This window comes from Daucus carota, chromosome 7 (assembly GCF_001625215.2).
Source record: "Daucus carota subsp. sativus chromosome 7, DH1 v3.0, whole genome shotgun sequence".
Classification (NCBI taxonomy): Eukaryota; Viridiplantae; Streptophyta; class Magnoliopsida; order Apiales; family Apiaceae; genus Daucus; species Daucus carota.
The window spans coordinates 1,355,415-1,370,910 of record NC_030387.2 but is presented as its reverse complement, the minus strand read 5'-3'; the positions used below and the strand labels follow the sequence as shown (position 1 = coordinate 1,370,910).

Genomic DNA, 15,496 nt, shown 5'->3' with positions numbered 1-15,496 from the left:
GCTTACAAAATGTCAAGAGGATCCATTGGCTGAAACATTTTATCAAACACCTTATTCTTCCTCCAAAATGAATACAACTGGTTGTGAATTAGTGGTGCATCCGATGACAATAGCGACACGAGCTAGTCACCCCTTTTCACCTTCTAAAGCATAAGACAGGCACTCGCACATCATGATGCTACACAAACACAAAATGCCCCATAACATAGTAGATGCCAAATCCAGTCCCATGATCATCGAAAATGGTTTAGATGATTGAAACATCAAGATATATATCAGTTACAGTCCACCGAGATATTGCACAAGAGAGAGGATTAAAGAGAGGATGCGAAGGGTTGTAGGTAGGGTACATCGAACATTCTCACGGACAATAAGCGTCCACCAAAGTGGAAGAGTTAAAAGACAGAGCAGAGCAGTATATATACACAAGCACGGTAAAGATATAATTTGACATGATTTAATTGGCTCACTAAAACCCATGTTGCAGCACTATATATATAATAGATTTTAAAATTGCAAGGAAGATTGGACCATCAGATACAAAGGTTACCTTTAGATACAGAAATCATGTAACTTGAATTTTAAATCATTCTAGATAATAGTTAAAGTTGTTTACATGGAAGATCAGAAGTTAAATGTACCAACAACGATAAATAAGTCAAAGAATCCTCTGCCTTTTGGTTTCTCCTTGAGGGTTGCTAGTGCCTACCACGGCTGCCCTGCCGCCAGTGCGAATAATCCATATATAACCATACGGATCCTTAATTTGTTTTTCAAACTTCCCATCTTTCAAAATCGAGGACCCCAATCGTACAGCTAAATCCAAAGCAGATTCCACGTCCTTGGCATACACTAACATTGTTCCTCCTCTTGGAGGTGCAACATTTTTCTGATTCAGCCTACAAAAAAAATAGTACAAAATCAAACAGAGCACATCATAGCACAATTAGCCCATTTTATCTATAATTTTAAGTACATGGAGGGAATAATTACATGGAAGATTTAGGAGTGAGTTCCGACACGATAATAATACTGGAACAGAATTGCAACTCGCAAGAGACCACTCTAACGGACCCTTTGATCTCATCATCAGTTTCGATTTCCTTGTACACACGATTCACTTCAACTGCCCTAAATACAGCTTTATAGAACTCGATCGCTTCGCATCCGTACGGCTCATCAACAAAGATATGTCTCTTCATCTCATTCATGTGCCCCTTCTCTCCTTCCGTCGACATCTCGGTGAGAATTGAGTAGAGTTTAAGCTTGGATTAATATGAAGTTTTGTTTACAGATAACCGATGTGCTTTGCCCTAGCGCTGTTTTCATTTAGTTAGAATTCTTTTTTTAGAATTTGTGTTCTGCAGAATATTCGTATTTTATTTTGAGTTCTGTCGGTTTTTTTTTTACAAATATGCGATTAGTTTATTTTAGTTTTTGTTCTGTGCGTTGTCGTTTGCACTGAATCGAATGTTGTTTGAGAATTTTGAGTTTTAATTTTCTTCCTGAACGTTTTATTCTACCGAATTCTGGGTGCAAATTTTTAAGCAATAATGTTGGTTTGTTATTATTGGCTAGTTAAATATTAAATTAAATATATGAATAATTCATGCCAATATTTTTACAAAAACTTTCTTTGAATAAATTAATTAGTTTCGCTTTAATTATTTTTCTTAAATAATTTTCTAGAAATAATTAGATTAACTAGTTAGCAATTAATTAGTTTAGTTAAACTTCTTCTTAAACTCGGCAATTTTACACTTAATTTTGGAAAATCTATTTTCACAAATTATGTTTTCTAATTTACCTAGATAAAAAATAAAAGGTTTGCGAAAATTAATTTAGCCTTTGTGGAACGAACTTTAAAATATTAAAATGACATAAAGTAAAAATAAAATAGAAATATTAATTAATTTATAAAAAAGAAAACTAACCAAAGGGAAGGTTAGACATAAAAACCTAATAATTTATGAAGCTGAGATCTTTTACACTTAATTTTGGATAATCCATTTTCATCAATTGATTTCTAATTAGCACTGTAGTCCGTGCAAGGCAAAAGCCTGTTCTCATATGCTTGATGTTTGTTTGTGTTCTTGTAATTGTTCGATAATGCTGAGTTATTGTGTTATATTCTAATTATCGGTTTGAACTGGTCTTTTAATATTTGATTGATGCGTCAGGCGTCAACCTTGTATTGTGAATTATAAAAAGTGGTGTTCCAAATAATGCAAGTCATGTTCTTATATGCTTAAGAATAAGAAGCCCAGAATATGTATGTAAACTGCCAATATCTGCAACTGTTGGCAGAAATCCTGCGGGTAATTCCAATCAATGTTGCAGTTGTTTCGCAAAAAAATTCCCATACCCATATAGAGGTACAACTTTTTTTTTTTAAAGAAAATGGAGGCACAACTTTGTTCGGAGGATTCCGACTAAACAAATATCTTAGTCTAACCAGAAGATTAACTTAATAAATACAAACCATACAACCCCTATTATATTGTACATTTTCATTTCTAATATTATACATTTTTAAGTGAGAAAATTAAAAAAAATAAGTCTTGAAACTGGTAATATATGTTTCAAAACTTTAGATGATTCCTAACTGACTATTATATAACTGCCTAAACCTGGAAAGGTTTAAAACCAATGAAAAACACTTTAAAATTTCTTCCACTCTCTTGGGTAGGTATATTAAACACAGAATCTACACAGAAACAAACTGCCTTTGGTGAACGTGCAATCAATTTGAGTCGTTGAAAACTTGACATTTGTAATGTAAGATTTTGTACAACAAAATATCTCCCGTTGCGAAAAATTCAACAGCCACGCTCCCACAGATAGCACTGAGATGTAGCATGCTAGCCATCTGCTGCTCATGTTCATAATACAGGAGTGACGAAGTATAAATCGATGCTTTTACGACAATGGAAGCTGTGATGCTAATTTGCAACAATAGGATAGTGCAATTAATTAGCATTGAATCACTGAGATACAAGTGAATAGGGCAACGCTGGCATGAAGTATTAATTTTTTTTAGCTATATCATTTGACAAGTAGGCGATGCCTTTCAGACATTATAATAAAGAAAGTATCTGATTGGAAAATCATATGTACCATGTACATCCTAAAGTGCTCGACTTACTCTTTGTCCTGAATACCAAGTACTATCTTAACTCTTTCGTTACCAGGTTTCGACAGGGGCTACGCCGCGCAATCTGAAGAGATATGCAGTGAAGTGTCTGAATCCTTCTTAACAAGCTCGTCAACATTTTGCAGAATATCTTCAGCTATTTGAACATAAGACAGAAGCTCCTGCTTCTTCGACCTATATACATAAACATTAAACCTCAGATAAGAAATATCTGGAGAAGAAATCTCTTCTAGGTTAGAACTGAATGTATTCTACAAAAGATTAAAGGTGAAACAAATATTATTATCTCCTAAGTTATAAGAAAATTGTAGTACCACTACAATAAGGAAACTCAAAAGTATAGTAGTATATGATAAAGTAGAAAGTCAGATCCAGACTATAAATTAGGTGCCCATAACGTTACAATGAGGTGCAAACACATGACTTCAAATTTTGTAATTATAATGCCTACTGAATGCAGAGAATGCCATAATAATATACAGTAGGAAGTATGTGAACTACGATGTGCATACATATTTACAGGGATACAGAATTTCGGGAAGAAGTGTACTTGAAATAAAAAAATATCACAAAGATATTCATTTGATTGTGAGAAAATGTGCGAAAAAGAATCCTAATATCAACTACAGGTTCGGAAACAGTACTCGAGTAGTTTCTCATATCATTATCCTTCTAGGGGTTATTTGTTATATCTAAATATAAACCTTAAATCGTTTAAACTTCTGAATGCATTATTTGATTTGCTAGTCTGAGTGCTGAATGATTACAATTGGTTGGAAAATAAATTTTTGAATGATCCAAATGATTATAATTACGTATTATGACCAATTAAATATATGAGTAGTCTATAAATTACAAAAGATAATAATCCAAAGATGATTGCACGACTCTTATCTAATAGTCTTCTAAAGTCGAGGTATATATTAGTAAATGAGTATATATTATAATATATACAAACTATAAATAGAATTTCCTTTATCATTATGTATATATACATTTTAAGTTAGATGCAGCCTACATTTTTTCAATATCTTTTTTTTAATAATATAATTCTTTAAGTTGAACAGTTGAATAAAATTAGTATGAAATAGGGTTATCGACCTCCTATACAGGGAGCAAAGAGTACGCCGCTGGAACAAGAGACCATTGATTAATTACAAACTCTTCTAAACAATTCAGAACAATATGCCATGAACGATAGTGTTATTACAGAATCACCTGACAATTTCAAACACTACTCAAACATATCGAATGATTAGGACTAGGGGTGAACACGGGTTGGGTCGGTCGGGTTAGAGACAATAAAATGACCCAACCCAATTAGTTCGGTTTATAAAAAATCAACCCATTCACCCAAAAAAAATATACATAACCCAACCTTGCTAATTAAAATATACATAACTAAGTGGTCATTGATTGATGAAAGATGGACATAGTATGTGTTTATACGCTTCGTATCCGCAAGATTTGTACGGGAAAAAATAAATCTTTTGACTAGTGTGCCCCTAAGAGTTATAATTAGAGCGATTTGAAAAATTAATGGTGTATATTCAGTCTCTTGAGTCTCTCGATGATGAGGGTCTCCTTAGAACTCGACCCCACTATTATATATATATATATATATATATATATATATATATATATATATATTTATTTAATTCATAAAGTTATAATGTTATGTAATATTATTAAGTGTTAAAACATGAATCAATTTTTAAATATATTTATAAAAATATTCAGATTAAATAAGATATGCTTTTGTTAAAATAATTATTTTATTTTATTTTATAATGTTTACTTTAAAATATTGACATAAATATAAAAATATTATATTATCTTTTACTAAAAATATTTTTATTGAATACAACATTTAATTTTCATTAACTCCTACCAAACAAATTTACTTAAATTTATATTTATATTCAAAATTAATAAAAAGATAATATTTTGAATATAGCTAATGATTATAGCTAATACTGTCGGAGCAAAAATCGTTACAGGTACAGTAAAATTATAGCTAATCATGTTTTAGCTAACAGTTTTCACGGTTAGCGTTGGAGATGCTCTAATATATGTAATTTAAGAGGTCATGCAAAACTACTTACTCCTACTTCAACAAAAAAACACCTAGCAGCCGTTTCCCTCCTCTCCTCTCATCTAGGGTTTGTTCATTTTCAAGTAAATTAAGGGGCTTCCACTGATTTTCTCCGGTGGAAAGCCCCAACCCCTTCATTAATCATTTATTCTCGTTAATTAATTTTCTTTCAATAAAACCCAAACTTTTGGGTGTTTGTGTGTCTCTCCTCTTGGAGTGTGTGTTTTGTCTCTAGTGTTTTGTTATGTTTTTGTCTAGTTGTGATTGGGTTTATTTGGTGTTGGATCTGTTGAGAACGAGTTTATTGATATTTTTGGTGATCTGCAAGGACTGTATCGATTCTGGGATGGTGGTGATTATTGCAAGAGCTCATCTTTCACAATCAAAGATTGTTCATCCTTCACAGATTTACACTTTCGGCATGTCTATAGCTGGTATCGGCCGGCATGTAGATAGCTGGGGTGCCTTCAGTATGTCTATAGCTGATGTCCGGCATGTAGATAGCTGTGGTGCCGCTTCTCCAATCTCAATTTATGCGATTGGTGTTTTTGAACATTAGGCTAACAATGATTTTTACGTGATATGGTCAATTGCGATGTTACTATTTCCAGAGATGTTGGTGCAAGTTGGATCGCTTGGGATATCTTTGATTTCGTTTTTAGCTTCAAGAATTTTTAAATTCTATGTCTTAAACGATCAGGAAACAAATCATCTAATTATTTTTAGTATCGGTAGTTGGGGGTTTGTCCTGGCTGTACTATATTCAAGTTAATGAAATCTTCTTGCATTTGTAAAAAAAAAAAGAGGTCATGCAGAAATCCAAATTCTTCAGCTATTTGGTTACAAATACAATTTATGGTTCTCTTTTTTAATTGCTTTCTTGTGCATAATTTTCCAAGAGCAAAACCTAAAATATCTTGAGAACATGGTTATGCATTGATCAATATTATAATCTATTATCATGTGAAGATACCTACGGGTTGGATACCTAATTATACTGTCAAAATGTAACATTACTAATCCAAGTGTTTGATTACTACTCACAGTGGCTATTTAAACTTGCAAAGTATTTACTTGACCTTCCTTCTTATCATGACCAAAAGAGAACTTATTGTATTTAATGGGAAAAGTTTATGACATGCATGTGAAAGAAATACCTATTGGTTAACATTGTTTTGTTCAGTCTGTCTAATAAATTGATCATCGACACTGTGTATATATTTGTTTACTCAAGTAAAAAAAAAGTAAATCTTTGTAAAGTGACTACTCGAATTCCCATCATATGATATATGTTTCTGGATCCTCTCCGAGTTTAGTATCTCTAATTTAGGCCCTCGTTGAGGTATCCATTAATAAAAACAAATGAGAAAACTTTCTGAATTGAATGCTACATTATTTCTAGAACAAAAGTAAAATTCTTTGTCATGACAAAAAAGAGAGTAAAATTCTGAGTCTTTGATGGATCATTTTAATACTTTATTTAGTTGCTAATGTTGAATCAATAACTGAATGCATATTTGACGAGAAAACCTTTTACCTCCAATTAAGGTGTCAGACAGTACCATTGGATTAAGAGTTATTTGATATAGTATCCTATGTTTAAAAAGAATAGTCTTTATGATCAAGTACAACACTTAAATTGATATAAATGTCTGATGAAGCAAAGCACGGCAGAACTTTAACTAAATATTACAAATTATCTACTCATTATTTCTAAACTCTGAAAGTTACATATTATAATGGACTAAATATACTTTCTAATGATATAATTTTTATTATTTTTCTTAATTATCTGGTGCATGTAAAGTTCCGTCAAAATATAATCAATTTGACTACATGTAAAAGGGAACGGAGGGAGTATATTTTAAATTGTACTATTAAGTAATAATCCTTTTAGAATAATTATTTAATTTTAAATGAATTCTTCCTAGGAGGATGAAGGGTTGTTATATGTGTGGTGGTTCAATACATGTACCATTACAGCCTCAGTTAATATGATGTAAAAACATTTTTTAAGAAATGAAAACCAGAAAAAAGATGACAGTTCTTTTTCTGACAGAGGTCCTATAGTAATGTAATTGACATCTGTAGGGCATTGAAGAGAACAAATTGTTATCACAACAGTAGTGGCGAAGATCCGTGTCATAATATATAGTATATGGTAGCATTTGACTTTATAGAATTTCTTCCCGGACTTTGATCAGAAGTGGAGACTCTCCTTAGTTGCTGCCGTTATGTCCATCGCTTACTCTTTTGCTGGTTGGGCTTGGAATTGGAAAAGTTGTGGCCTTGCAGGTATCTTAAGGCTTCAACCAACATATTCTGCCAAACATTAGATATCTTAATGGATTCTTACCACTGAAAAATGTAGATATAGGAGCTTAACCGGAAGCCTTACTGAGCATATGCAAGTAACGGATCAACAGTTGCCCACCTTAGAAACTATATAGAGTCATGCAGGCTCTGGGAGCTATTTCATTTCATTTGTTGGCTCTTATTCCATCATCTTGGTCAAAATTCAAGTAAAATCAATCATCCTTGTATAATATACATTTTATATTATTCTTTATTCTAAAATAATGCCAGCCTGCATTGCATAGACATTTAAAATATCATTATATCCATTTTGATCTCAGGTATATTATCAACTCCCGTTCATATTTGTGGAAATATGGAGTGCAAAAAGATGGTCAAGCAATAATTGTTACAGGAGTGTGCCGATTCCATTCTTTGGTAGACACTAGATAAACTTCTTGGTATGGCGGACATGCTTTGTGGTGCTAAAAACAATCAATGCTTTTGTGGTGCTATCCAGTGATGTGAGAATTCCAGGAGACATGAGATTTTGGTCATTAACAGGTTAATTATATACAGATTGAGATATATATATATATTTGTCTGAAGAGCATTTGGGAAAGGAATGGATAGTTCGCTCAGTCTTAAATTGCTAGGCTTTCTACATTATTGTTTCTAGTCCAAATATAACATGCAAAATATGATTTTATCTCAGAGGCTGCCTTGCACGGTCTTTAATACTAGTTTATGTCTTAAATTCTTAAATTATCAAATGAGATTACAATAGTTGGTATTTATAGATTATAATAATCAAATAACATGGAAATCATAAAACAATATATAAATTAACAATTTAGAGTTCAACAAAGAACAACAAGAAAACACTAGGAAAATCCAACCCAACAACTCAACACAACTAAACAAAAAAACGTCATGACAAACCCAGGAAATCGCTGCTGCTAGGTCCTGGACCAACCCTCTTTGAAACAGTGACAAACCAACTCCATCTCGCACCAGGAAAGAGAAACCTCCTTCCACCAAACCCAGTCGAAACAACAATGCAGGTAGAATAAAACATGAGTAAGCCACACTTCCAAACCCCCAACTACCACCTCTGCAAATCTATCACAGACATTGCACCTTCTCGAACCAACCAGCAAACACAGCACATATGCTTCTGTATGATTTCTCATAACTTCTCACTAACGATTACATGCAAAGATAAGGAAATTACCCACCTAAAGTGGTGCCAGAAAACTAGGAACTAAACAACTGCTTCCTACACTACTGCAAACACTACACTTATTTCACTACAACTTCCTAAAAACTCTCCTCACCTACGTGACTCAGTCATGCACTGGTGTCAATACAGATTCAAACTAAATAAATAAATAACACTTTATCTAACACAGTTTAGATTAATAATAATAAATCCAACACACATAAGCCTTGCCTTATACCAACAACCAGCCCAAAAACCCAAACAATCTCCCACCTGACACCATCCATCGGAATCCAATCTGCAATCTTGAATCAGCCACTGAACTCGGACATGAACAACAAACCAGACAATGCCAATGCAGCCAACTATTTCTTCTTTATATTTGCTTCATTAGGGTGCCAAACATATTTGATAGCCTCTACGGGTATTTTCGCATATCCACCATCACCAAACTCGAGTCCGTACGAATTTTTAATTTCCCAAAACATTCTTTCCCGCCCTCCGCTTTCATGGCCAAATCCGGTGAGCACAACAGCATGACCATATTTTGATGTATCAGGTACATCAGCTATATCTTCAAAAATGCCCTTAAACAATGAAAAAAAAACATTAGTAGTAAAAACACTTTTTTTTTTCAATAAAATCAGGAACATAACAAAATAAACTTATACACACACGGGTATTACATTTCCTTTGAATCTATCAAAATGGGAGGATACATAGATTCCAGCGCCTAGTGGTTGCTTCTTCAGTTGTTTTACTACCGAACCCACGAAAACATTTGTTTCGTAATCATTGGCAGCATAGCTTGAAAACGACTCAATGGAAACTCTCTCCAACGCACGAGCTGCGTATTTGTTTCGAAACCCATTAGTAAGCATATGGGTATGGCCCTCAGCTGTTGCTTGATACCCGGTCATGCGTTGGTAAGGATATGCCGTAGCGGTATGCAAACCAAAATCTTTGATGTATGCATACGCACCGGGCACGTGACCGAGATATCCGGCTTCCTCTCTTCTATGCCGAAGATAGTTAGCATTATAAAATGGCATGTTATCCAATATTTGTTGGACTGACAGAGGAGGGACATTCGGATGGTCTTCAACGCTTAATCCCTGGGCATTAGCCAGCCCTACAACGGTATCAGCAGCCACCACAGCCCAACAAATTGGAAGATGGTTTTGATCAAATACAGGAGAGAAATCTCTCCATGAAATTTGAGAATAAAAGTCTGTGGTAGATTGTTTGGTTGTGGGTACGAAAGACATAACTTGTGATATCAAAAAAAATAAGAAATAGGAAAGAAAATGGTTCACAAGTTTATCAGAAAGTCTACAGATAAATGTTTCAGGTGTTTGAAAGGGAGTTGATGATGTTTCAGCGGGTGTTTGAAAGGGAGTGGGGAATTTATACACGCAAGGATGGAGGCATGGAGCTAAGTAACAGAGTTAGATAAAGAAAAACTCAAAAGCAATCAGCTTTTAACTTTTTGTTGTTCGGCCTCAAAGAAAATAATGAAAAGGAAATTCCCTAGTCCAACTTTTTTTTAAAGTATAAAAAATCACTCCCAATAAATTACGGTAATATGTTCTATTATAATTTTTTCTTTGTTTTGTTTCATTATAATAATTGGTTAAAAGTGATATGAATAAACTTATCCAACCAACAAAATCTACTTTTATGCCGGTTGATCATATTATAAAATTCATGGTACGCATAATACAAGTTGAATTTAAATAATATAAATTATAATAACTTTTGGTTAATAAAATTTTATATTGTTTAGTAATTATAAAATATAATATAATATAATTATTAGTATTATATATTTATTTATATCACTAAAATTATAAAATTAAAATTTAATATGTTATTATTTCAAATTTAATCTTAAACATTTCTATGAATTTCTTCTAATATTATATCAGATATTAACAAAATTTTAACAAATATAATTAGAAAAAATAATAAAAAGAAAATAAGACTATATTAAAATCATAAACAGTTCTACACACAATAAGTGTCGCCTCTTACAAGTTTGGTACATTTTGATTGGTCTTCCAACCATAAATGGATGCATTCATATCAATTCCACCGATAAAAATCCACCAAACTCATCAAATTTAAAATTTAATATGTGTTCTTGGGCACATATTAGAAAGATTATAAATTATACATATATTCGATTAGTATAGACACTTTAAAATTTTAAAAATTTATAAATAAAATATATTATTTTCGAAAATACTTCCATAGAATTTCAAAATTTGTCAGATGTCATTATGTAATTAGTAATTGTTCTCATAATAATATATTAATTAAAAAACTTTTGTAAATGAGGAATCATAAATAAGTGAAAAGTGTAATTAACATAAATATTTATGTACAAATGTCTTAATCAATGATATTCAATATGTTGAATATAATAAATGAACTATATTGATATTTTTGTAATTATAAGTTAAATAGGGGTACAATGGATATTTCACGTCTAATTTTTGTGCTCTTTTTACTTTTTGTTGCACTTTAATATATAGAAGCAGATATGAGTGTATAATTAATGCAATAATAATCATTGGTAAAAAAATTAAACTTTTTTAATATGTGTGAAATTTACAAACTGGGCTATTAAAATGTAATAGAGGGAATATTTTGTTAGACATTTAAAATAAACCATCGCACTTCAATAGAATGAGCTAAAACAATCTATGGCACACGCCATAGCTAATAAATACAGATTCATCGAACATAAATAATTACAGCCGCTATAAAGTTTAGGTTTTCCTGATTCTTGAATCGCTAATATTTTTTGAAATTCTTAACCCTCACGATTCGATTCACTTTTTCTATAAACTAGCAGTCACAATGAGCTGAGTTTTTGATTTATGATTTAAAGTAACTTATGACTTAATGCGACTTATTTGATAAGCTGAGAGTTTAAAATGTTCGTTGGAATAATTTTGATTTGGTTGTTAAAAATATAATAACAATATTAAAATGATTTATGAGTAATTTATGACTTATGTTTAATTTGTATCAAAAAAAAGTTCAAAAAAAATGAAGTCGTGGAAAAAAGTACCTCAAACTAACTTCTGTTTTAAGTCAGCTTCTGCCTTTTTTTTTCTAACTTTAAGCCGATTTCTGACTTATTACACAAACATACATTTTCAGCTTAATATTAGAAACAATTTTAAGCTTTAAGCCACAGCTTAAAGTTTAAACAAACATGCTCAATGTCACATATATAGATTGTTTTTAATATTTTATAGTTATTTTTGTATAATAAATATTTTTAATTATTAATTTAATCAAAATTAACGATATAAATTAAGAATTCATAAATAATTATTAATTTTTTAATGAATAGTTTGAGAATATACTTTTATTTTCAATGAATAATTTTAAACAATTATAATTGGAGTTGTGTTATTTCAAATTCTTATATACTCATATATCAATATATTTGATTTCAAATGTGAATTTTCATATTAATAAAAACATGGTACTTTGACAAAATTCAAGATAGTCAAATAAAATCTAGATCTTGCTCTAGAGTTTTAAACATGGAGGAAAACAAGTGAAAAGAAAGTAAAATTTTGTAACTTTCACTACTATTTATGCTTCCGAATATTTTTTAATTGAAATTTAAAAATAAATACAATTATAGCATAGTTTCATTCCAATTTCACTATTTTCTTTCGTTTACATTCACTTCCTCCCCCCCAAAAACTTCAGGTCCTAAAACCTTTCCCACTGAACTTATCACAGGCTTTTTTTTTCACTTCTGCTGACAATGCTACCTTTTCAGTTATTTTACCAAATGTTTAATTTTTTATTTCATTAAAAAAAAAAGGCAATTGCAGGAGTGAATGATTGAGATTTGAGGGGAGAGAATGGACCGTGAGACTCGAATATGACCGTACATGTCACCTGTCTTGTTTTGGCTATGGTCACTTTGTCAGATTATGATATCACATTACACACATATTTCTAAAAAATTAAAGCTTACTCTAGTTAAAATTATATCTGACACAATTTAATATTTATTTTTTAACTTATTAATATAAATAAAAAACTTCTTTTATCAATTTTAGTGTTATTTGTTCCGTTTTGGATTCTACTCTCTCTGCACATAGCATGTGAAGTAGTGTGAAATGAAATAAATATATTGTACGTTAAAGTTGGTGATTCTGCTTGGACTGGGCAAAGCTCTGTAACATATGTGCTATACCATCAATTGTACAGTACTCCTAGGTTAGCTGTCAGAGCCGTATACGAAAATGACAACACTCTGCTCGAAATTTCCTCTTCAAGTCTGTATTTGTACAATTGTAGGGCTTGGCACGTTGAAATATAAGCATGAGATCTATAAAAACGCTTCCTCTAACACCTTAAGAGCATCTCCAAAATGCTTTTTATTTAGGCTCCTAACTTGAGATTTGAGGAGGGAGAGGAAAAATTGTTGCTCCAAGAGATTCTTAAGTGGCTCTTAAATCACTAAGAGCCTCTTGTTTCTCTTTTTTCTCTCCTCAAAGTTAAGAGCCACCACATGGCTCCTAACTTATTTTTTCACAATAAAAAAATCTTTCCCTCTAATTTACCTCCATCTTTCCCTCTCTTTTGTTATAGCGGAGCCCAATATATGAATAAAATATGAAATAGAGAAAAGATGTAGAGAATATTGTTGGAGTTTACACTCTTAACTTTGTCCTAAATTACTAAGAGCCACATTTTTTATATTATATTTAGGAGTCAACAAGGAGACTCTTGGAGATGCTCTAAGCTTTAAATTTTAGATGGAATGATTCTCTACATGGTATATAACGAGGTTTGCGGGAAGTCTCGGGTTCGAACCCCTGCCACCCCCAATATTTTCATAATTTAAAATGGACATGAAGGCAATTTATACCTCAAAAATGGACGCCCGTGATCCACTCTTCAACCCAAATAATGGGATTTTGAGTGAGGGGGAGTGTTGAAATATAAATATAAGATCCATAAAAAAGCCTACTCTAACATCTTAAATTAAATATAATTATTTATTTATATTAAATATATGCGGGGCGGGGCAGGGAATCTCCGCGGGGAACAAATACCATACTTGCCCCATATTTTAGAGGGGCAGAAAATCATTCTCCGTCACTATCCTATTCCCTATATTAGCCGGGCCGATCTGTCCCATTCGTGACGGGTTGGGGCGGGCAGGGGCGGAACTTGGGGGCGAAGAGGGGCTGGAGCCCCGGCCAGAAAAAAAACCAGTAGAAATTTATTTTTTTAGCCCCGAATGTTCTCTAAAAATGATATAAAGAAATTTTTTCAGCCCCGAGTAAGTTTCAAAAATCTTTGTATTAACTAATATTTTTCTTTCAATCAAATGTTCTTAAATATTTGAGTCCCGAAAATTTTTTGAGTCTCAGGTGATTTGATCTCCTGGTTCGGCCGCCAGGGGCGGGTTCCCCATTTTCCCCACCCCATTTTTAACCTTAAAGATGACATAGGCGGGGATGGTGAAAGGTGACATTACAAATTAAAACTCACAGCTTGTCAGGCAGAGTAAATTTCTGCAGCACTAAACAAAAACTAAAGTACTACAGTAGCTTAATTTCTTTTTATTCTTGAAATGGAAAGTTTGGTCCACATTATTTATGCGTCTCGTCGTTTATATGTTGGCTACTCCTGCTACATCTTCTCCAATAATGTATGGACCATTTCTAAATTGTCTTGGCTCATCTACTGTCTGTGATTTAACATGCATAAGTTGTAGGGGATACGTTAGTACAGTTCTACTATGTTGTCTGCGTAGTACTAGTCATGTTATGCATGATAAGAAGATATTTCACAATAATCATATACAATTTTAATTTAATATTTATATTAATTATAATTGTTTAAAGATATTAAGGAAAGTAAATATAATAAATATATGATTTATGAGATTTGAGACCAACACATATATTTGTATATTTAAAATTACTAGTATAAATATTATTTTAGGTGATTATTAGGCGCCTTATTATTGACGTTTGAGATAGATACTCCTACAATCTTCTTTCCTTGACATGTTTAATTATTCAAAGTGATCGAAGAATGAATGAAATATGATTGTCCAAATCTATTAAAAGTGAAAAATATGATACGAAGGTCTCATTTTTTTTAGGGTGAACCAATCGTGCTGATCTGAATGAATAGTTTTTACTCGACCAGTTTGTTTGGTTGAATTATTATTAAAATGATTATTAAATTCACATGAAAAAGTAAAGTGAGATAACTATAAATAATTAAATAAGTTAATTTAGTTAAAAAATATAAAAATTTAAGTTGTGTCATTCTGAAAATAATAAAAAAACTTAACAAATAATATTGTCCCTCCATCATCCAAATTTGTCATCGATTCAGAATTTTACTCATTCAGCACTATCCAATTTAATAAAGAGATAATTGCACATCACACCCCTATCTATCGTTCAAAAATTATATTGTTTCCATATTTTGGGAAACTCAACTCGCACCCCTATCTTTACATTACAATAACGATACGCACCCTCCTCCATTAAATTCCGTTAACTACCGTTAAAATACTACTTCCGTCTCAATTTACATGTTATTTTTACTTTTCGAGAAGTCAAATTGACTAATTTTTAACCAACTAATAGAAAATATTTATTTATTATTTTAGAAAATAGTAAGTTATATATTAAAATACACTAGATTTACTTTTTAATGATTTATT

General features: G+C 31.9%; 2 protein-coding genes across 2 annotated transcripts; both read right to left on the bottom strand.

Moving 5' to 3' along the window:
- Positions 1 to 494: 494 nt before the first annotated feature.
- LOC108195968 (uncharacterized) lies at positions 495 to 1,354 on the bottom strand. Its single transcript, XM_017363007.2, has 2 exons — positions 994 to 1,354; positions 495 to 899 (listed from the first exon to the last, which is right to left on the bottom strand). Exons 1-2 carry the CDS (start codon positions 1,236 to 1,238, stop codon positions 659 to 661), a joined length of 486 nt encoding a protein of 161 aa, XP_017218496.1. The 5' UTR covers positions 1,239 to 1,354; the 3' UTR covers positions 495 to 658.
- Positions 1,355 to 8,359: 7,005 nt separating this feature from the next.
- On the bottom strand, positions 8,360 to 10,199 carry LOC108195359 (ananain). Its single transcript, XM_017362320.2, has 2 exons — positions 9,453 to 10,199; positions 8,360 to 9,353 (listed from the first exon to the last, which is right to left on the bottom strand). The coding sequence occupies exons 1-2, from the start codon at positions 10,032 to 10,034 to the stop codon at positions 9,132 to 9,134; spliced, it is 804 nt and encodes a 267-aa protein (XP_017217809.1). The 5' UTR covers positions 10,035 to 10,199; the 3' UTR covers positions 8,360 to 9,131.
- Positions 10,200 to 15,496: the final 5,297 nt, after the last annotated feature.